The 24,294-nt window shown below is 41.4% G+C and overlaps 1 protein-coding gene across 3 annotated transcripts in view; it reads left to right on the forward strand.

Moving 5' to 3' along the window:
- Positions 1-1,465: 1,465 nt before the first annotated feature.
- The window catches only part of KREMEN1 (kringle containing transmembrane protein 1), a 36,107-nt gene continuing 13,278 nt past the window's right edge, over positions 1,466-24,294 (forward strand). For 2 of the 3 annotated variants that reach the window (XM_030026019.2, XM_030026021.2), the window contains exons 1-3: positions 2,044-2,483; positions 14,065-14,227; positions 18,247-18,338. In XM_030026019.2, coding sequence (XP_029881879.1) covers positions 2,405-2,483; positions 14,065-14,227; positions 18,247-18,338 — 334 coding nt within the window. In that variant the 5' untranslated portion in view covers positions 2,044-2,404. Of the gene's footprint in view, positions 1,946-2,043; positions 2,484-14,064; positions 14,228-18,246; positions 18,339-24,294 lie in introns of those variants that run through there. The other variant, XM_030026020.2, reaches the window with a different exon arrangement.

Here is a 24,294-nt window from a genome sequence, read left to right on the forward strand (position 1 = left end):
GAGAACACAGTTGATTTCTATGAATCAGAATTATTTGGCTTAGCCCATCATAAACAAAGCAGCGGTAAAAACAAACACCCACCACCACAAGCTGTTCCTTCTGGATGGTCTTGGTAACTCTCCCACCACAGCGATCTCCAATTCCCTAGTTATACACACACATGTGTGCATGTACACACACATACACATATATTCAGTGGCAACAAGATCACATCTGCTCGCAGTGCTCTTGTGCAACCAAAGTTCAGGATCAGGAACTTTAGCAGACTTTGTGAGCCAAGTAACTGAACATACTTCTATATTGTATGTGTGAGGAGGAACTAAGTATTTCTGCATTTACCATTTAAAAAAAAACAAAAAAAACCCAAAACAAAACAAAACAAAAACATAACACCAAGCTAACAGAACACTGCTATTGCTTTTCAATATTTCATCAGCTTAAAAAATCCACATTCACTAGGAATTCAGCCCAAAGAAATAAAAATGTGGCACATTATTTTGCTGTGATATTAAAATATACATGTAAAGCCATGCTAATTCGCAAAGGCCAAAATAAATTTAAGCATGTTTTTCTCCTCAAAATCAACCTTACAGCTTTATATGATGGGAAGTTTCTGCACGCTAAAAGTGAGACCTACCATAGTGCGTTTTGATACAATAGTTAAAGCCTGCAAACTATTTTGTTGCTTCCTCTTTCAGAGTAGCAAAATTGCGCTCTCCCTTTTAGATGCTTGAAGGTGCCACCCCATTACATAGCAAAGGGGTAAAGGTGCTACAAGAATGAGAACGTTTGCTCTCCTCTTCTTGACAAAGCAAGTGTAACTTTCTGTATGGGTTTTTTTTTTTGCTGTTGGTGGGTTTTTTTTCGGTTGGTTGTTTTTTAGCAAAGAAGCACTGCCATTGCTAAAGCATCTCACAAGGTCAGCAAATAAGCCTTTGTAAAAGTTTAGACAATAGCTTCATAATGTACCACCTTGACTTTGGGTTTTTTTGGTCCTTTGCTGTCTGCATGTAGACGGAAAAAAAAAAAAAAAAAAAAGCTATCTTTCTGCATGTGCATTCACCAGTGTCAGAAAGCAACACTGCTCCTTCTCTTTCGGTTCCACGGTCTGTTGCTGCTGTGTTTGGCTCTTTGCACGTTTGTGTCACTGGGGGTACGTGTGTGTCCTTGCGTCCGCCTGTGTGTCCCAGTGTTTGGATGTGTGCGCGCGTCCTTCTGTCCCTGCGCGTCCCGTGTCCGTCCGCGAATGTCGCGTGTCTCCGTTGGCGCCCCTGTGTCTGTCCGTGCGCGTCCGCGCGCACCCGCGACACCCCGCGCCGCTGTCTCTGCCCCTGGATCGCCCGGCCGCTAGCTCCGCCCCGCGGCGGGACGCAGCCCGCGCTGCTGGGGGCGGGGGCGGGGAGGGAGGCGTCTCGGCAGCCCGGCCGCGAGGCAGCCGAGCGGCTCCGCCCGCGGTGCTTTCTCCCAGCGCGCGTTGTGCGCGGGCCGTGCCGACGCGGCTCCAGCGGCCAGTCGCTTCTGTTGGGCAGGAGGAGCCTCTTCACGGTTTTGGAACGACGCCCTCAATCGCAGCGCACGGCGCCCGCGGAGCCGCTCGCGACCGCGTCCCTCAGAACGGTGCTGCTCGGGCGCAGCGCTCTGGCGCGCACCCGCGGCCCCACCGCGCCCGCGCAGAGTGGTTGTGCGCGGGCGGGAGCTGCACGGGGCTAGTACGAAGTTCGTAGCGTTCTTTCCCTGTTCCCCCCCGCCCCCCGCTTCAAGGGATGAGAGACGGGCTGCACCTGCGCTCTCCCATCTGCTGCGGACAACCCCCGTGGGACCCCAGCCTGGCGGAGGGCGAGCGCGGGGCCGGGACAGCGGCTGGCCGCAGGCTGAGCCCACGGCTAGGCCGCGGGGCTGACGGGCTCCTGCCCGGCCTCTTCCGCGGCCACAGCGGGCGACTGGGTGCGAGAGGGCAGAGGGGAGCGACGAGGGCGAGACGTGGGTCGCTGCTGGGGCGGAGGAGTGTGTGCCGGGTGGGGGAGGAGGGGAGTCGCCGGGCTGCTGCCTCGCTGGCGGCGGGGCGGCCCTGCCTGCGAGGAGGGCTCCGCGGAGCCCCAGTGCTGGCCCCGGAGCAAGCACTCGCAGCCCAAACCTGCCGGTGTCAAACGTAAAAGCAGCAGTTCTGCGGTCCCGCGCTGCAGCAGGTTGGGATGTTGGTCTCTATCCTTTCCTGTCACATGGCTGGTAATAGGATCCTTCATCTGCCACTCGGCACCTCGCCGGGGCGCAGTTACAGGACACATGCTGTAGGGCCTCCGCTTCCCGCACTTTGCGCTCTTCCCGGCCGTCCGCGACCACCTCTGCCCCCGGAGCCCTGGGGCTGCCGCCTGCGAGCGCGGTGCGGCCCGGCGGCCGCTGCTCATGGAGCCCCCCGCCTTCGCCGCCGTCCTGGCCTTCTCATGGCTGGCGCTGAGCTGCTGCCGCGAGTCCGCTCTCTCCGGTGAGTGACGCGTCGCAGTGAGCCGGGCGGGGGGCGCGTTTGGGGCTGCTCCCTGGTCTCCTCGCAGGGCTGAGCGGCGACGGAGCTGGGCAGTCTCGCTCCGAGCTCCGCAGACTTGCAACCGGCGCGCAGCCTCCCGCGGAAGGGCTCTGCCGCCCGGCAGCACCTCTTCGAGGTCGCGACGACGTCCCTTCCAGCTCGCCAGGTCGGTGCACGGCTCGCAGCTGCTCCTGCAAACATGCGGGGGGTATTTTCGTGCGCAGTTTGCAGCGTGTGAGGGTTTGAGGGTTCTCCCTGTGCTCGCTGAGCTGGGAGCTTGGAAAACTGTATGAAAGCATGAGGTAAGAGGAGGAAGAGCAGCACGTTTCTCTATCAAAGTGGTTCGGTAGCTAGATTTGCAGAACAGAGGCATCTGCAGGGAGAGGGGCATGTGGGGCGTGGGTACACTTACTCACTAGGAAATTAAATAGCCGGTAGCAGCAGGGCAGAATCGGGGCCGCGGAGCTAGAGCTTGGAGGGTGGCCATCTCGCCTGTCTGCAGCGTGCTGCCCCAGCTCCCTGTCAAGCACGGATTCCTCTGACCATTCAGGTTGTCGTTCAGCCAGCAATCTGGGAAGCCTGAAGCTTCGCTACCTGTTAGTCTGATTTTTCACTTAAAATTTCTCTGCACCCTTTTGTCCTTATCTCAGTTGTTACTGACGATGTCAAGTACCACGGTTCTCCTCTGATAAACGTTGGCCCTGCTTCGCAAGATCCGAAGTGGCTGTTCCAGGTGATCACAGTGTCACAGCCATTAGATGCATGGTCCTCCTGGATACATTTTGCATATTCTAATCGTTGTTATTCTTCATAACGTAGAATTTGCTCTACTTCCTTTTGCCATGAACAGATACTTGCTCAACAAGTTTTTGTAGATGCACTTAATTAGATTTGGAAAATACTTACATAGACTTTCTCAGGGAAAAAGCCTTTTACCAGAAAGAGAACTCAGGATAAACTTTACAACTTCTCAGAAGTTACCTGAAGTGAGTAAAACATGAGAGTATTTCAGATAAGCAAGTAGAGAGCTGCCTAGACAGGGATATATCTAGACCATGTCTTACAGTCTGTTCCCAGTACCATTAGGACATGTTTAGCACACACAGTAGGTACTCCTTCCTTTGCTTAAGTTGAAGAATTCTTGTAACATTTCTGAGCAGAACTGCAGACAGAACATTCTATACGTGACCATGTCCCGCACAGCAGGGTGCATGACAGCAAATGGAGGATATATCCCAGTGTGAATGTTTGGTTCATAGCCTATTGAGAGGATTCTACCTGTTTACACACCTGCATTTCCATCCTCTAGTCAACTTCTGACTGCATGCACTGGCAGCCACTGAAGGGGACAGAGATGCCTGAGCACAAGCAGCTGGGGTGGGGGCGGGGAGACTATATAATGCCTCTGAGTGAAGGGATAGCAAAGGAGAATGGATCTAGAAAGCACTGCCACCTATGTGTCTTCTGCTAAAGAACCTGGAAACAGTGCAAATCTACACTTCAACAAGGACCTGTAATTTGTGTGGCATGTACAAAATCTGCAGAGTTGCTAATCTGCACAAACCATACCTCAGGATCTTTTTCTTGACCCTTAATCCCACAGGACCAAAACAGGATCAGCTGGATCAGGTTGCACTTGAAGCTAGCAGAATTCTGAAATGACAAATATTAATAGTTCTTTTGTAAGGCAGTTTGTCATATGGTATGTTTTTAATGCCTATTCCTTTTTTATCAAATGCATGTCTTAAATTTATTGTAAAATGCTGTCAAAATACAGACTGTGTCACACCATCATTTGCTAAGATAGGAGAGAAACTTTAACTTCTGGAATTGCCTTATGAAAAATTACTCGAATTGTCAGAAATTAGAGTGAGTTAACAATCTTTTTTGCACATAGTACTGTGCTACTTTTCACAGAATGTTTCTGCTTTGCTGTGTGATGTCTAACAGTTTCTATTAATCCAAACACTGACATTTGCAGCATTCAAACTTCAGTCATACCACATTTCTCAAGTGAATCAGAAATAAGAGATGGGTGAATAGATTGCCTAACATTAAAGGACTGTCTAAATTTAGTGAGGTTTGTATTACAAGGCCAAAGAGATGGAAATGCCTTCAGCAAATGTTAGTTTCAGTGAACAAAAGTTATTTTATATACTCAATGCAAAAAGTTCTCACTTCTAGTTTCTGTATTTATAGTGTTCATTTAATTTCCCCATCAGAAATGTATATGATGATCAGTCTTTTTTTCCTTTCTCTGTTTTCTTTCCATTTAGCAATACTGGGTCACTGTGCCCTTGGTTTTTTTCCCAGCTGAGTCTTTCCCCTGAGCTGCTGTTTCAGCCTTCTCTCACAAACCTTGTATCTCTTGTCATCTTTTCTGCCTATATCTTGCTGATTCAGAGAAGCAGTTCTACTTGATATGCCTTAAGCAATCATCATGGAAATACTCAAAAAAGCATTTCTAACCAGACAGATAGAAAATGAAATAGTTAGTCAGACACTTCGGCTTATCATGCTTGTACGTGCATAGAGCGTATCTCAAAATCCAGAGGTATGTGAATGGATTTAGGCAGGATGTAGCCAAAGAAGTAGAAGAGAGGCAGGGATTACATGCTGCCAGCTGCAAAATTTGCATTCTTTGTCATATCACACCATAATGGTTGTGCAATTGACCACTCCCTCCATCCACACAGTGGCTATGGCCTATCCTGGTAAAATTTCCGAAGAGATTCAGTCTGCCACGCTTGACAATGGAACAACAGTTTTAAAACTTCACAAAGAAAGAAAACAAATGGGTGTATTAAGGAACAGAAATTCTTACGGAGCCACATCATGCATTCTTAGTTCTAGTGATAAAGAATCACAAGACAAGCAAGTATGTTTGCATCTTGTGGCTGAGGACCAGCCAGCAGCTGCAAAGCTGTGTCTAATATAGCATGTTTGTATTGTATGAATAAAAAGAAAAAAGGTACAAAACACATACTTTTAAGCATGAGAAGTAATGATAACTGCCTCTCATGCTCATATCCTAATTTGCCTGCTTCCAACATACTCCAGAAATGGTCTGGCCAGTCAGATAGCATTTAGCTTTTTTTTTTTTTTTTTTTTTAAAACAATAAAGGAAAAGTGATGAAAAGTGATTAGATTGAAGGTTAGTAATCAAAGTCTCACAAGAGTAGCAAGTTCACATATGTAACAACTCACACACTGTCGGGGAGCACAAGTATGGAACTCCACATGTCTGTACTTTCCAGGAAAGTACATTCTTACAGGACAGACAGATGCTTTAGTCAAGGTTTGATCAAATGTCAGGTGAGTCTTCACTGTGGCTACTCTCTGGTTCAGACCAATGCTAAATGAGACTCCAGTTCTGAGCAGCAAAAATTATTGCATTTGAGGACTTAAAAAATTATATGTGTCTGTCTCTGTGTGTGTGTTTGTGTGTCTGTGTGGATACATAGAACGAGAGAGAGATGATTTTTAAACTACATGCGGAGTGCCCCTACACTGCAAAGGAGAAATGATCAGCTGACCAAGTGCCCTCATAGCATCACAACAGAATTAAACTGGCTGATTTACCAAACGGGGAGTTATTTTCTAGCAATTTCGAAAATTGCAATTTTAAACAAAGATCACTCTTTCCTTAGGTTTTTTCTTTAGTTCATATCAACTGTTGTGTTGTGGTGTTTTTTACTGTTACAGTATAGGCACCCAAGCCTGTTAGTTTTGGTAAAGGCTTTTGTTATATTAGTATTAATTGGAGTAGTAAAGTATTGAAATGTAAAAATACTACACTAATTTTCCACTTGGGTAGGTCTAAAACTGCCTTATACTTCCCAAAAGCATTTATTTTGCATCATAACATAATACTGAATGAGATTATTTTTTTCTGACCAATTATATGACAGTATGCAAATGAACCTTTGAGTCAATCGATAAAACTGCATCTTCAAAGAAAACCATTGCACTGCTAAAAATATTTTTAATAATGACCACAGAAGCCATATTTGTCTCTTTGATCTCCTGAAGCTTCTTCTGGTTTTAATCAGTGTTCCCACATGAAGAACTGTGGCAACCTATGATAACAGAATCCCTATTCGCATCCATAGGGGAACAAAAATGTTCTCATCTGAAGAAGGTAATTTGGTGTTCTGTCCCTTCCATCTGTGGGCCCCTGCCTCTGTTACTGCTGGGGTATCTTGGCATCAGTTAAGTGGTTTCTGTCCTTTCCTCTGTGCATTACTCTCTCATTGAAGTGTTTCTGCTGTCTAATTATACCCTTTCAATCAAATTAGAGACTGCAGCATCTGGTTAGTGCCTGTAACTGTTGCCATCTGCACCTAGATACAGTGCTTTCATTTAAGGAGGAGTGCTTAAATTGCAATCTTTAGCAAGAATTAGGAGGACAGTTTAGGCAGAATGAAATGACTTAAAACTCTTCTTAGAACACTATACAAGCACATGCATCAAACAACTGACACCTAGTTATTATCGGACCTGGCACCTTTGGTTCCATATCCTTATATTCTGCTTAAGCATTTTTCTGACTCTTCTGAAAGAGGAGAACTGAGCAGGCAGTTATAGCATGTAAATTCAAGGAATCTTTATTTCTTGCTCCAGCCTTACAGAACATTTAATATACTGGCTATCACACCACTGTAATGAAACCCAAAATTTAAATAGCAGCCACTTTCATTTACCTTTCATTAATCTGCAGTTTTTTAAAGGAAAACCTTGCTTCTTGTTGGGCAGTAGCTGGTAGGATAATTTCTGGCCTGGGTAGGCTAGTTTCTGGTTGATAATTGTTGTCAACCTTTAATCTCTCCGGCCACTAGTCAGCACTCCAAGTAGCTTCCAGAACTTAAAGCAAACAAATAAAACAAGTAACTTTTTTTTTCAGTGAAATAGTAACAAGTTTGTAATTCTGAATTTTCAGCCTCAAAAGCTACGTGCATGCCCCAAACTTAGAAGAGTACTCTAAGAAGTCATTTAAACTGTCCTGAAACCTCCATCAGTCTGCAGTTTGTAATGTCACTAAATACATGTCTTTGAGAAAATACAGACTTTGAAGAATGCTCAGAAGGTTTATAAGATTTCCCACTTGCCAGCCAGAAAAGGAAGAGTTTTTGAGAAGTAGATAGCTGTTTTCTTTGCTTTTCATCTCATTGGTACAGAAAAAACTGCAGTTGAAATTCAAATGGTTGTATAATTTCTGTCTGTGGTAAAGTGGTGTGAAATGAGAGTTCCTCAGGTAACTGGGCCTCTTGCCATTAAGCACTTCAGAGATTAAAACCAATATTTGGAAGTCCATCTTAGAAAATCATTGGAAACCAATGCAGACTCTGAAATGTCAGTGTTTTATCATCAGTGCTTCATTCAATAAAAAAGTCAGGCTGTTATATTCTGCACTACCTTAATTTTTCAAATGATCCTAAAGTGGCGCCCATGTGGAGTGCAGGCAGCCATACAGTCCTAAAGTAACAAAGGCATAAATGATCATTGTAAGGTCCCTACTACATCGAAGAAGAAACTCAGACAGATGGAAAAAATTTCTACTACAGATGCTGTTTGATCTTCCAAATGTTGATCTGGCTCTAATAAAACTAATTGTGAACCTGTATCACACAATGAGCATTCACTCATAGTGGACAACCATCCCCAGGCTTATTTTCTGCTTTTTCTTTCTAGCAGTTGCCACTCAATATGTACTTATCTAGTCTCCATATTCATTTAAAAAAAAGAGTTAATTTTCTGTCAACCGTGGCACCCGATATGTTGAAAACAAAACAGCCCTGACAACACACTGCTGTCCTTGTTTTGTCACTAAGGCTTATAAGCATTATCCCAAACAGGACCTTTTGGAAACTTCCAGCTTTTCATGACTAGAACCACTGCAATGCTTCTCTCTCTGATTAATTCTGTTTGTGGACATCCCCATGAAACAGTAGAAGCAGCAGGGGTCATTAGGCAGTTAATAGAGTGAAATCATCACAGACAATTGATTTTAATCATGGATTTGACACAAGCCTCTACTTCAGACTATGTCTGAAACCCAGCTGACTAAGATCTTAGAAATATGAGGAGGTCGGAGACTTCAAGATTTGAATGGTCACAGCTTTTTCTGTGTCCTGTCTAGACCCCTAGTGATTTAATAGAGGTTTATAGTTCACAGGATAGTTTAAACAGCCTTGGGTGTATGAACAGAAACTCCGTGACAAATCTATCAAGCACATTGGAACTCTGATGCCTTCTAGGAAGCTGTCAGCTTTAGCCTTCACAAAGTGCTTCTTCCCTTGCTGTCTTTGCCACCTGGAGAGGACTGGATACAGTGCAAGTTCTGTCATAGTATACCATAGTCTTACAAAACTTATTATAACGAATAAGGCTTGCCAAAATTCATGGAATTATAGAATGGTTTGGGTTGGAAGAGACCTTAAAGATCATCTAGTTGCAACCCCCCAGCCATGGGCAGGGACACCTTCCACTAGGCCAGGTTGCTCAAAGCCCCATCCAACCTGGCCTTGAACACTTCCAGGGATGGGGCATCCACAACTTCTCTGGGCAACCTGTTCCAGTGTCTCACCACCCCTCACACTGAAGAACATCTTCCTTCCATCTAATCTATACCATCTTTCAATTTAAAGCCATTACCTCTTGTCCTATCACTACATGCTGTTATAAAAAGTCCCTCTCCAGCTTTCCTGTAGGCCCGCTTTAAGTGCTGGAAGGCTGCTCTAAGGTCTGCCTGGAGCCTTCTCTTCTCCAGGCTGAACAACCCCAACTCTCTCAGCCTGTCTTCATAGGAGAGGTGCTCCAGTCCCCTGAGCATCTTTGTGGCCCTCTTCTGGACCAGCTTGCTCAGGTCCACGCCCTTCTTATGCTGGGGGCCCCAGAGCTGGATGCAGTACTGCAGGTGGGGTCTCACGAGAGAGGAGTAGAGGGGGAGAATCACCTCCCTTGACACACTTCTCTTGATGCAGCCCAGGATGCGATCGGCTTTCTGGGCTGCAAACACACATTGCCAGGTCATAGTCTGTTTTTCATCCACCAGTACCCCCAAGTCTTCTCCGCAGGGCTGCTCTCAATCCACTCATCACCCAGTCTGTATCCATGTTTGGGATTGCTTTGACCCATGTGCAGGACCTTGCATTTGGCCTTGTTGAACTTCATGAGGTTTGCACGGGCCCACCTTTCTAGCCTGTCCAGGTCCCTCTGGATGGCATCCCTTCCCTCCAGTGTACTGACCGCACCACACAGCTTGGTGTCATCGGCAGACTTGCTGAGGGTGCACTCAATCCCATTGTCCATGTCGCCGACAAAGATGTTAAACAGCGCTGTTCCCAGTACCGACCCCTGAGGAACACCACTCATTACTGGTCTCCACTCGGACATCGAGCTGTTGACAACAACTCTTTGAGTGCGACCATCCAGCCAATTCCTTATCCACTGAGTGGTCCACCCGTCAAATCCATGTCTCTCCAATTTAGAGACAAGGATGTCATGTGGGACAGTGTCAAATGCTTTGCTCAAGTCCAGGTGGATGACGTCAGTTGCTCTTTCCTTATCCACCAATGCTGTAACCCCATTGTAGAAGGCCACCAAATTTGTCAGGCACAACTTGCCCTTAGTGAAGCCGTGTTGGCTGTCACCAATCTTCTCCTTATTTTCCATGTGCCTTATCCTAGTTTTGAGGACGATCTGCTCCATGATCTTGCTGGGCACAGAGGTGAGACTGACTGGCCTGTAGTTGCCCGTGTCTTCCTTTTTTTTCCCTTTTTAAAAATGGGGGTTATGTTTCCCCTTTTCCAGTCAGTGGGAACTTCACCAGACTGCCACAACTTCTCAAATTCATAGAACTGGTATTAATTTCCATGAGTCACTGTTCTGTTAGTTAGATTCCAAGCGATGGGCTTCATAGCCTAAAGTAACATGGAACATAAGGCAGTTGGATCCAGTGGGTGCCAGAACAGTAAAGGAGAGGTTGTTGTTGTTGGTTGTTTTTGTTTGGTTTTTTTTTTCCCCTCCCTTCTACATGATCATAATCTACCAAAGAGAAATCAGGTAATTTAAGTAAGGCCAAGAGTTTTACCAATAGTGTTCAGTCCACTCTTGTTTGACTTTTATTTAGATGACCTCTTCTGAATTAGTTTTGTGCAGACAAATCTGGTGACCTTTTTTAAGCTCATCTTTTCACAGAATTATTGCACCAGTGGTGCAAAATGAAAAGAAGAACGGAGGTTCTAGCCTCCTCTTCTCCAGAATCTCTTAGGACTTTTGTCTTTAAAGTGCAGCCTATGGATTTGAAATGGAGAGGACAGTGGTCTGTGTGCAGATGAAACCTTCACTTTGCACCTTCACACATTGGGATATTAATTTCATAGTGAGATTGGTAAGGTAGTGTCTTGGCTGTTGTGCCACAAAATATGGTGAAATCACTATGTGTGATAAATAGAAGAATTCAGCTGTTTACTGCCAAGATATTGAATATGCCGAGATCTGTATCCATGTTACTAGGAATTTTATATAAAACTGTACAAAATATATCTCAGCAGATCTCAAAGCTGATTGTTCAAGGTAAGAGAATGTAGGCCTGAGGACCTGATTTTTAAATGGCAATATTTACTTGAAAAGATTGCACTCCAGTGCTATGATAAAATTATTATTAATCTTTAACAAAATGAAAGTTTCCTAGCAAATTCCTTGTAACACAAAAAGGTATGTATTTAATTTGATAACAGCTGCTAATTTCCTTAACTTAAATTTTCCATTCCATTTTTTCTGGGATAATCAATGATTTTACGTGGTATCTCACTGCCTCCCCCTTCCACATCTAGATGCTAACAAAGCCAGTGGAGCTTCACTACAAGTCAGCTGGCACATTTTTCCCAAATCTCTTGGTAGTGCAGAAGAACACAGGAGGCACTGTTACAGCTGCATATTGTCTTGGGAACAAAAAACTACGGCTAAGAGGAATGAAGAAAGCTCTGACCTTTTGTGCAATGTCCTTAAAGTACTAGGGCAATGAAGTCTGAAGAAAATCTATTTAAAAAAAAAAAGCTGACATGAAAATGAACGGCAGTCACTACTGGAAGTTAAAGCATGGGCCAGTCTTAGCAGATCCTAAAATGGGCTGATGTTAACTTCAGTTAGTCTGTGTGCCAGATTACATTCAGGTATTGTAGCATTCCTTGCATTTCTGAGTAGATGTTAGTACATATTGCTTCTCATTTAGAAGTGAGAAGCAAAAAAAGTAATAGCACTAAGCTGAAGTAAACATCTTTTCTGGATGTGTTTATCACTTCTTACAACTACTTCTTTATACTGTATGTTATTTTGTTTATCCAGTTTGATTATGTTTTCCTCTCTTTTCTGCCAAATTCATCAGCTTATATTTTTCAGCTATGACATAGCAAAACTTTTACATTAACTGCAAAGCAAGAGAGGTATTGAAGAAAGTTGCAACACTGTGGTGACTTTAAAGTGGGTTTTTTTTCATATGTTTATGCAAATACCTGTGGTGGCCTGAATACTGGAAACTCAGATTTACATTTTCAAATAAATGTATCTGGCTCACCTGCATGGCTGAGGCAGTCAGGTAAATTACAGTAAGGAGGAGTATTGACTTGAAGCTTGTTTATGTTAAAGTAGACAGGTTTCTGTCCATGGATGATAGCAGTATACACTGATGGCTGTGCAGACACCTCTTCTGTGTGCCTTCAGCAACAAAATTCCATTTAATAGAAACCCTAACTTGCCTAGGCATGAAGATGAGCAGTGAAGGCACAAAAACATCAGCTTTCATCTGCTGTGTAATAAAACTGTGAAATAATTGTTATAATTGCACCATTCTGATATTTGTGGGCCCAGACTAAACTCATTTCAAAGGCATGGTTTTAATAACAGTTTCCCTTGTCCTACATTATTTCTAAATACAAAAAAGGTGTACTGTTAATATCAGGATTAAGCTGGGGGGTGGTTTTTGGTTTTTTCTCCTCTTCCAACTGCAGCCACACAGGTCTTTCTAGCCTTGCTTTGTAAGGTACATCTCATGAGGGACACCTGAGATCAGCAGACTCCACTTCAGAGCACTCTCCCTTTCCCTCAGGGCAGTAGAACGTATCTGCAGCTGTTACATGGTTTCTACAGAGAATACTATCGGATAAAACAGAAGGTTGCGCAGCCTGCAGTGAAGCATTTGTGACTTTCCCCTGTAATGCTACTCGGTACAAAGCAATGTTTACAGCAGTGTAATGCAGCAGTTTTAATTCTGTCATGGACTGTTGTATTTGAATATTATTTTTAAATAATGCATGGATGATAAATGTTACCAAGTATTAATCATAAACAGGATAGACTTATTTATGGTACACTATTATAATGACTATTTCTGGAAGATGGTCACAGAATCACAGAGAAGTTGAGGTTGGAAGTGACCTCTGGAGGTCACCTTGTTCAACCCCTCTGCTCAAGCATGGTCACCTAAAGCAAGTTGCCCAGGACCATGTCCAGATGGCTTTTGAATATCTCCAAGGACGGAGATTCCACAACATCTGTGGGTGAACTGTTCCCATGCTCTGTCACCCTCACAGTGCATAATTTAATCACAAATCATTTGCATTTCTGTCACCCTCACAGTGCATAATTTAATCACAAATCATTTGCATTTTTAGTAAAGGTAAAATTGTTCATGTGTTTGAATATTTATTTGCTCAGAAGATGTCATTAATATGACACAGCAAAGCCAGGCAGCATGAGATTTGTAGTTCAGCTGAGAAGGGGATAGTGTATTTAATGACTAAAGAAATCATTCTCTGCTTTGATTTCTAACTTGCTGAGTATTAGGAAACTAGGAAAACAAACATAAATGGGAGAAAATATGAGCAAGTCAGAAGAATATTGACCTGTAAATTTTAATCTGAAAGCATAAATGCTTTAGTAGCAAATCACAGTATTATGATTATACTCTACCAAACGAGGTCCCTTTCTAAGACAATTCAGGCCAGAGAAAAAAATGCCTAGGAATTTTTCTAAATAGGGATGTAAATTTTGCAAGATCCATGCCTACAAAATCTTTCACTTCATAAAGTACAGATATTCACAACTTTAGTTAAACTGGCATGAGATTTTGGGTAGTATGCTGTAAGTGGCAGACTGATAACATCATCTAATTTAATTTTTGGAAAATGAACAAGTTACAGATGTTTTACTCATCCTAATGAGTAAAAACATGGGGAAAACAGTAAAAAATGTAGTATGCTTATTCAGAAAATGCATGTTAATTTTATTAACCGCTCTTCACACCTAACTGTCTTATACATTGTTTGGCAAAGTAATGAAATCATAATGTCTTCCATAGATGCTTGACTCTGAGAGGAAACTTAAATCCCATACAACATCTTTAGTTCCCTAAACAATGCAGGAAACATGTTAGTGAAAGGAAACATGGTCTCTTGGGGATGGGGTGGAGGGTGAGGGAAGAACAACCAAACACTAAATCTACATACATTCTTTCTCTTTTTCCATTTCCATTTCTTCCCAGAATGTTATACAGCAAATGGGGCTGACTATCGTGGCACTCAGAACCAGACCTCTCAATATGCAGGGAAACCTTGTCTTTTTTGGAATGAGACCTTTGAGCATCCTTATAATACTTTGAAATATCCCAATGGGGAGGGAGGGCTTGGAGAGCATAACTACTGCAGGTAAGCAATATCTCATTGCTACTAACATTGCCTATATGCCCAGTGTTACTTTAAACAGTTGATACAAAATTAGGAAACTTCCTGTCATACACTGAAGAATGTCAGAACCATGGATATCTGACAGGTTTTGTTTTATCCTGAAATCAGTACCCTGGATCTACAAGCACCATTAGTAGAATAACTTTTTCAACCCAGCTCTCACCTGAAGTCCATATCATATATCCAATCTGTAATTTGGCCTGACAGAGAAAGACTAGAGATTACTTAAATGAAAAGGTGGAGATAAAAAAATTGATCCAAGTCAGAAGTACAGAAGCAGTAGTGAATGACTGTAGGAGTCTCTGGAACATTATGGTTTTTATCCTCACCCACAAGCCTGGTTCTGTTATATACTATGTTTCCGAGGTTTGTGCTAATGAAAGTTAATGTAGTCACTAAAAATTCTCAGTAAGCATAGCATAAGCTGTTCAGTTACTTAAGAGTTGTCATTGGAATTCAGAAGCTCTGCTGTCAGTGGTTACTATACCAGCTTAAACCATGGCAGATCCTCTTTCATTTCCTTGCCTTCTAGAGAAGACCTCCATATCTATGGATAGAACTTGAACAAAACTTAAATAAGAACTTCAGAATTTAGGAGCCACATAAGAACCTAAGTTCAGGGATGTTTAGGCTCTGCAGGCTCTTTTCAGCTTGCAACATTTAACTGCTTGATGTTGTGCATCTGGAAGTTACATGCACTTTTGCCTTTGTAGGACTGACCAGCTAAGTTTTTATGCCCGTCTATACTTGCTATGGAAATAGGTAGGGAATAACCTGGTAGATACATTCCTTGAACAGTGATAATCATCAGCTCATCTAGGATGCATATAACGTTGAGTGGTGTCTCTTACTCACTGGGTAATGGGGACAAAGATGTTTAAACCAAGAGATTAAGAATTGAGTTACCACGGGGACAGCAAGAAAAGCTCTAATGTCTCCTTTGTGAGGAGGTTCAAACCACACCTCAATTCTCCTGGAAGATGCTTTTACTTAACAGGTTATAGACTTTCTAGGGTAGAGCTTATACTCTTGCCACCTTCATGTTGAAATCATTTCACTGTAAGCAATATAAATCAGGGTAAATGAGGCAAAATTAATATGCAGGAGTTCAGCACAACTGCTATGTCACGAACATAGGCTCCTGGTTCTTGATCCAAGAACTTTTCCATACTTAATCAGAAACGGTCGTTCAAGAAAATATGACACACAGAGACAGCCAGTTAATGGAGAGTAAGTAAGAAAGCACACAAAAGAGGTCTTGTGACATGAAGCAGACAGATGAGCACATTGAAAGGAGTCAGTGGCATTTCCGGAGTATTTGATGACTCAGGAGGATATTTCTCATTGAAGAACAGGGTGAAGAACAGGGTGAAGGAAAGAAAAAGACTTACTCGGGATGTTTTCCAGTGGCTGCAGCAGTGCTTCAAAATAACACTGTTCAATGTGTTGCACCAGGGGACTGTTTTCAGCTGTAGAAGGAGAATGCCAAGTTCTGAATTGACTCTCTTTTGAATCAGTTCAGCATCTTACAGGAGCAAAGAAAAATACACCACCTACCAGAAAAACTCCATAGAAGTTGAGCATTCTCTTTAGAAAATGGCCTGGAAACCAAATAAACCCATCAAGCTGTCTAGTATCAGATTGGCATGTGAACAGTGGAAGGACTGTCTTCCCATCAAAACCATTTCACACCAACTTCACAGCCTCCCTCAGCCCAACACCACCAAATGTGTAACAATTTTCATGACTTGTAGAGAGCTGTGTCTCTCATTATGCATACTAATATGGAGCTATAAAAAAGCTAGTGGCCACTGAATTATCTCTGATACAAATAGCAGAATCAAGAACGTAGTTTTGATTGTTGCTGTGTGGCAATATCCTAAGTAGACTGTATCTACAGGGTCTTACTTTTGGTAGTCATCTCTGGCTAATACTTAGGTTAATACAAAGCAAAACATGTACAAGCTATGCAAAAATGTGCATAACTAACTGAATGTTTATCCAGGTATTCAAGTCATCCTTACTAGAGTCTCGCTTTACTTAGCAAATGAGAATTTGGTAAGTGTTACAAGGAGCAAGAAGCCCATAATCTGGTATGTAATCCTGAGAAATTACTTGATTACCAAATACGGCTTTTTAATCTCAATCTGCTAGGTGTTAGATTATCCTCTTTGAGATGGAGTTTGACTGGAAGGCTAGCCATTTCCTTCCTTATGCTATATCACTTGGCCCAGGAATATTCTCAATGGTGTATGAAATGATGATCCTAACAAATGGATGCTTTTTAACTTCACATTCAGTTGAAAAAAAGCTTGGAAAGTCACTGTTTTAAGAATGTCAGAGCATATCTTTAGCATGCAAATCTTGTTGAGGCCTTGTGAGTGAAGATACTGCTGTTTTAGCTCCTTCTCTGCCATTCATTTGCTTGGTGACTATGGGCAAGTTGATCTTCCATTCTCTGAGGCAACACATATCTCACAAGTCTTTTTTAAGGCATAATACATTACTTTGAGGGTAAATTTTAGGGACAGCATTTGAATAATCCAATTTTACACTTAAAGCATTAATCAGAAGCATGTTATCTCTCCATGGGTGGTCCTTACTTGGAATATTTTGTTTACTGCAAGATGCCCTGTTAAGATGGGAATGCCTCATAATGTTCCACTAAACCTCATTTCAGCCGTAACAAAATTATGCAGACTGAAGTTTTTGGAGATTTTGAATGACACTCAATTGTTTTCTAACTGTATGCACTTTTGAGGTTCAAGGCAAAGATTTCTAAAGACCTTAATCACATTTGTCTGCAATTTCTTTGCATTTTAAGGCATTCATGTCTGGAGTGCCATTACCATGATTCAAGTAGAGATACCTGATTTGTGTCATGCAGGTGTAAACCCAAAATTTCCTGTAACTGTGAAAACAAGGAAAATTGTGTTATTTCGAGTACAAGATTTCCTTGATTTGAGTCTTCTACTTTCTTTAGCCACTGTCTTTACACCTAAATTCCTAGCACACCAGTCTTAGGCTTTCCTCATCCACTACTTTTACTAGCCTGTTTGAAAGCCTAACTAGCAGCATTTTAGTCAGCTAAATTGAACTCAACTCACCAGTTGTCTTCAGCATTCTGTTATTTGACCAAAAACCATCCCCAAGAGTTCTCCCACAAAGAGTTGTTAATATGCCCCAATGACAATGTGCAACTGAACTGACACTTCAGTGTAGGGGAGTGTCATTATTAGAATTCATGTCAAAGTACATGATAAAAAGATTGCAGTTGGCCCTAGTTATAAGTAAAGGTCATAGTTCAACCTGACTGTCCAAAATAACAGTTTATTTTCTTACCAATGTGAATAGTTTTTCAAAGTGTACATAGAAAAAACTTTAAATAACCTAATGACTAATTAGGTATGCATTTGTAAATAATGCTACACAACAGCAAAGAATAATCATGGACACATAAGGAATTATCGCATCTATCAATATATCAGATCCCTTGAACAGATTTATTCAGCTTTACTGAAGGGGAAGAAAAGACCTCAGTCTTTCCCAGAAGACTTTATCGGATAAATGTTTTTGTCATCATACATACAGAAAGTTGGAGTCTGGACTATTTTGTACCAAGGCAAAAATTAAGTTCAGGAATCTAAAGAACCTGTATGCAGGATATGTGGCTGAAAATCTTCCTCTCTGTCAGTACTGTCCAGAAGGACCTCTGTACCTTTTAGACTTAAAGAAAAAAGAAGTTATGTTTTAGACATTACTAGCAATTTATGCTTGCTGTGTACTGTAATAACCAAAGTTATCTGAACTTCCTGGCCACTTTGGCATTTTTCTTGGTATACAAATCCAACAGGTTAAATATTCAATAGGTATTAGAGCAAAAATAATGATGACACTTAAGCTTAATAAGATTTATTTTCATGTGGTTTTTGAAAATATTTGATGACTTTTCACTCACTCTCTCTATTTTTCTCTTTCAGGAACCCTGATGGAGATGTCAGCCCCTGGTGCTACATTGCAGAGCATGAGGATGGAATATATTGGAAATACTGTGACATTCCATCCTGCCGAAGTAAGAGCACCATGCAGTTTTTTAGGCCTGCATCTCTGTTGAACAGGGATTGGCAGTTATACAACAATGGGTAGTGACTTTCAAACAGAAACTAGGATAAGGCAAATCAGCTTATTTTCATTTGCAGACTAAGCAGTATTTTAAACAGGTCTCTAGAGTTAATGACAAGCTTACTGAATCATTCCTCCATTGCTATCCTTCTCATCTCATCTCAGAATTACCAGATTATATTATTTACAAATAATACCAGACAGAGAATCACTAAAAACTTATGAAGTACTGCTAGTTTTTTGAATCCATAGAAATATGTAATTTATTTATTAAAATCTAGAGGACAAAAATGAATAGGAAATTATTAATTACTTTTTTTACAAGGTACATATGTGTCCATCATTTGCAATTAGCTTGTAACATGGATGGCAATAGTTCAATGTGTATAACACATCATGCACAGAATTGCTTGGAAGAAATAAAGACAGTATGAGAGGACATAGAGAAAACATGGCTATTTGTTTGGTATATGGGAGCTCTGGGCTAGAATTCTATCCTTGCAGGTGCATATACTTAGCATTGCTGTGAAACCACAAACTGGACTTTGTTCGATTTTTTTTTAACATATAATTCACAAGCTATTCACCTGAAGCTTCCTTCCAGTATTAAATATTTTTAATGTATTATATATTATTTACCTTGTCCAAAATGTGGAGGTTTTGTCATGATTCATGTCAATGTGTTCCAAAATTTTCATTCCTGAATGCTGCAGGATAAACTCCTAAAAATCACATTCTTTAAAATATGCCTAAATATTAAAAAGATATTCCAGTTTTGCTTGTTAACAAGCAACCATAACTACATATTTTATTAAGTCTAATCATTAATGCCTTTACTTGCTTTCCTAACTTCTGTGCAAGTACTCTCTTATTTCTAAGGGATAACTTATGTGCATACTGTTAAGCATCAGAGCAGTTGTCCTTACATAGGCATACTTTTGATTAGAAGAAATACATTTCTCACTTGAGGTTAAGAAAACAAAACCAAACAAAGAAAAATTGTTCTAAAGTGATTCTTTACTTTGTCCACAGTTTTCTTTCTTTATCAATGTGAGTGAGTGATTCACATCTTCAGCCTAGGCAAATACATAAGTGTGACCTTAAGTCAGGTGACTTTTACCTAGACTTAGATACAGATAAAGGAGTCTAATTTAAATAACACAAAATCATTCAACGGTCTGATACTCATTGTTCAGAGGACATCTTACTCATTTTTCTAATATACCAGGTCTTATTTAGGAAACATGACCCTCCTAATTAAGAAATTTATCTTGGTCTACAATGAAAGAATTTGCATTTTCTTTAAAGACCACAGATGTTAACAAATTCTCTGGATATGGCACCAGTAAAAAAGCTGAACGGCAAATTCTCTCCACTCCATTTGTTCTACACAAAGGATTCTTTTAAAACCAGCCTCACTCATTTTCTCTGTGGTGGGGAGCAGAGTATTTAAACTTGGACACTTACTTGCACAGATAATCCAGACTTATATTTGCAAAATGTCCTTTTGACCAGTAGCAGCTGCTTCAAGCATTGCACTGAAACTGGATACCAGGAAAAGGAATTGCAGCAATTTAGAACAAACTGTACATTGCAAGCCCATCCAAGTCTTAATACAAACCTCATGGTTTATGAAACTGTGTAAGTATAAAATAACTTTTATTCTTTACCAGATTTTCTGTTTTCAGTAAGCATGATGCTAAATCATAGGAGCATCAAAACCAACTTGTGAAGTGCATAATACAAAACTGAGTTTTGAGATGGAACAGGAAAAAATTGTGTAAAGAAATCCTATTTGAAATTTTTAAAGAAGTAAAAAAATTGTTTTATATAAGCTTCTTTTCCATAATTATATTTACTACTCAAAAAGGCGAGTATCTGGAGCATAATTTACCTATAAACTATACCCACATAATACCACTACAATGCCAACAACATGAAGCATCTTGATTGCCTAGAGAGATTTGCATGCAATGATTCACTGTAACAATAATTAAGAATCTACAGTTAAGAATTTTTTATTACAGTGATGATTTCACATGATTAAATCATGTGTCTCATTCACTAATATTTATATTTAACACTGTTTCATTCAGAAATGTGTTCTGGCATTCTGCAGACATGCTATACAGAATTTAGCAATGTTAGATGAGGCTGGATGGGCATAATCACAGAAGACAGTGGTAGTTACCCCAGTAGGAGCTTAGTCTTTCCTTTTCTTCCTCTCCTCTTCTTAATGGCTTGTCTGCTAAGCAGACTGGAATGGGCATAAACAAAATAAAAGGCAAGAAGGCAGCACGGAGTCCTGAAAGAACATGTGCATCTCACATGGAGAATTCAGAACTGAATGCTTTAGATGGTTTGTTTGCAATGTTGCAGCTATTCCTGACTTTTTTGGTTGTCACGACCCAGACTGGACAGACCAGGGAGTCATGTTTAATTTGAAATTCCCTCGGGCTAAATTAAGGTGAAATGACACCAAATGATCAGTTAAAGATTTTATTCATGACAGAAGCAAACTGAACTGGGGAGGTCTGGTAGTAGGTGGCAGGGTTTCTCACAACAGGAATTGGCATAAGACTACTTCTGTAAACTGTGTAACCATATACATTGATTCAGGGAATGAAGAGAGCCCTCCCGTTGAGTCACGAGGTTCAGAGCAGACCCCCTTGCTTTCCAGACTCCTCCTCAGAGAAGGGTCTAGGGGCAGCTGGATCCACTCTTAGTCTCAGACTTGGTCAACAGTTTATATCTTGAAACGGATGAGGTGTAGGGATTGTGAAAAAGGAAAAGGAAAGAGAGAAGAAGACAGAGAGAGAAAAAGGAAGAGAGAAAGATTTCACCAGTCCTGGGTCCAGCGTTGGTTCAGTCAGCCGAGGTGTCCAGTCAGCTGTGGGGTCCAGTCTCTGTGGGCTTGCGCACCCGGGGCTTCAGTTGGTGTCCTTTTATCATCCTTGCCCCTCCTTTGGGCGGGCACCCAAACTCGTCAGGTTAATGAACAGTTTGTGAGCCTTTGGGTTTGGGGGTCATTTGTGGAGTAACTTCTCCTTCCCTGGCAGACACTGCCATTGTTTGATCTTTGTATCAGAACAGCTTTATCAGAACAGGGAGCTGCGCACCCTCCAGCACGCCCTCCCCCTCCTGTTGCTGATGTCTGAGCTGATGGGCTTTTCACCTTGGTTCCTTGCTGTGCAGGGTTTGTCTTTAAGCAGAACTTGCCCCACCACAATGTTTGAGACATTAACTCTTTCAGTCTCTCACATTGGTCTCTTTGTTAATGAGGTTAGGTTGAAATTCAAAAGAAGTAACAACTTACGCTCCCCAAAGGTAAAAGAAAGTCTTACTGTTCCACTTAATTGCATCTCCATATTTATGGCCCGCTTGAGTCTCTTACCATAAACAGATTTCATTACTGAAATCATATTTCCTGTGTGCACGTATGTCATGTAATAAATTTGACTGAAATATACTGCTGCATACTACCATTGCAAAAAGCTAGGAGGCTTTTGAAGGACAGCTAGGTGAGCATAGCTGGAACATGGGTTTGAGCTCAAAAGGATGAATTCCATGTTTTAATATATGTACCTTAACATGTAATATGCAGAAGCTCTGGTGTTTGCCAGGACCTCATTATGTCAGATGCTGCTTAAAAGAAAAATAGCGTGCTTGCACAAAAGAGATAGCCTTTTAAGTACAAGAGAACAAATAGATACAAATGGGTGAAGACAATGTAACAGTAAGACATCACTGATCAGCATGAACAGTAATCACAGAATATCGACTACCTCATTTTTGCCAAGCTTCTTTAGTAGGCTAAACATTAAGAGCAAATTAAGGCAAAAGAATATGTTGGGAATTTTTAAAGGTCAGAGTAACTAAACAGTCACTACCTATCTAGAAATATTTTTGATTCTTCATTGCTTTATATATATATGTACATACATATATATATATAGTTTTATACATACACATAGGGTTGTAGGGTACCCTAGGTTGGAAGGCTGTCATCTAGTCCAGTCTCCTGCTCAAAGCAGGGCCAGCTCTGAGGTCAGACCAAGTTACTCAGTTTGTCAGATTAGACCAAGTTTATCCAGTCAGGCCATGACAGCCTCCAGGGACACAGAGTGCGCTCCCTCTCTGGGCCCTTGTTCCTGTGCTTGACTGCCAGCATGGTGAAAAGATTTTCCTTACATCCAGTCTGAACATCTCATGTTTCAACTTAAGCTCCTTACCTCTTGTCCAAAATGCATCACTGTGAAGACCCTGGCTCCATCATTGTGACAGCCTCCATGTCGGTGTTGCAAAGCTGCTAGGGAGTACCCTTGAGGCCTTCTCTTCTGCAGGCTGAACAAGCTCAAATCCCTCAGCCTCTTCTCAGAAGCTGCATCTCCTCTGAGCATCGTGGCTCTCTGCCAAACTCGCTCCAGTCAGTCAATGTCTTTCTTGCACTGGTGGGCCCAAAACTGGACATAGTAGTCTTGATGTGGTCCTAACAAGTGCTGAGTAGAGGAACAATCTAATACAGGCCTGTTGGCTGCCTTTGCTGCCCAGCACACTCCTGGCTCATGTTCAGCTCCCTGTCTATCAGGACCTCCAGGGCCTTTTCTGCAGAGCTGCTCCACATACATAAATGTACACTGTCTTGTTTTAGCTTTCTGTTGAGTGGCTCCCTATGCACACATCCTGATTCAGTTTAATATAGTGCGAATGAGGAGCATATTATTCTAATATACTAAAAATATTGTTGAAAAAGCAGTAATTTGTGATCACTGTGGATCTGATATAAAAGCAGTGTTTGCCAGTTAGATCTTCTCCAACTCAGATTACAAACATCGCCCTTCTACTATTATGCTTATACTATGTACTCTGATTACCCTTCAGTAGCAACTCAGTGGTGTCTTAGGTTTAGGACCAGCCCATCAGTAGCCATGGGAAGAACTGGCATATCAAAATCATATATGCATGTACAGGAGTAATTTTTTTGTGTGTGTGTTGTCCCAGTTCAGAAGAGCATTTAACCATATATTTGTTGTGGGACTACTAAAGTGCTTGTAGCTGAGCATATATCCTTGGGCTCATGTAGTTTGTTGATTTGATACCAAAGTAATTTGAAGAGCTGGGCACTGGCATGGAAATTACTGTTCACTGTTGGGCTAGATTGATGCTTCTGTTTATTCCCAATCAAATGACACTAATTTTGTTTGCTAGATAGATAACGAGGAGTTAAAATACTGCTGGGACACCGAAGAGACTAACTAGCTTTAGGATATACCCAAATGCTATGCTTGGTTTAGTTGCAAAATGTAAGAAGTTTTCAAATTGCTCAGTCTGGTTTCTTAGCATGGAACATACTGAAGTACTGATCCTCTAGAGACAAGATTGAAAGATGTCACTAATACAGCTACTTTAAAAAAAAAAAAAAAAAAGTGTTTTTAGGAAATCCCAGGTGTCCTAGGAAAATGAGCTAGGTTAGTTAACTAGGAAGCTTTTTCAGGGCAGTGAAATCATGCACTGTACAAAAAACTCAGCTCGCCAAGAGTTATCTGCCCAGCTGTACTCAGCTGGGGTGGGGCTGCAAATGGGGATTTCCAAAGGTATGTTAAATCAGGCTGTAACTTGAAGTCTCAGTACTTACATGCATGTTGCTGCAGGACATATCAAAGCCATAACTTCATGCAAGCATTTATAATTGAAATTGTATCATTCTTAGAAAACAAAATTATTTTATGAACAATATTTCAAGCAACATTATCTAATTATTAAAAAAATATACATACTTGAATTTTCTTCCCAACTTCATTAGTTCTTCTTTATAATGCTAGAATCATCCTCCTTGAGAGTATAATCATATACATGCCAGTATATTTGCTGGTCACTAATAGGTACGCTAACCCTCTTCCTCAAAA

The sequence above is a fragment of the Aquila chrysaetos genome, chromosome 9 (assembly GCF_900496995.4).
Source record: "Aquila chrysaetos chrysaetos chromosome 9, bAquChr1.4, whole genome shotgun sequence".
NCBI lineage: Eukaryota > Metazoa > Chordata > Aves > Accipitriformes > Accipitridae > Aquila > Aquila chrysaetos.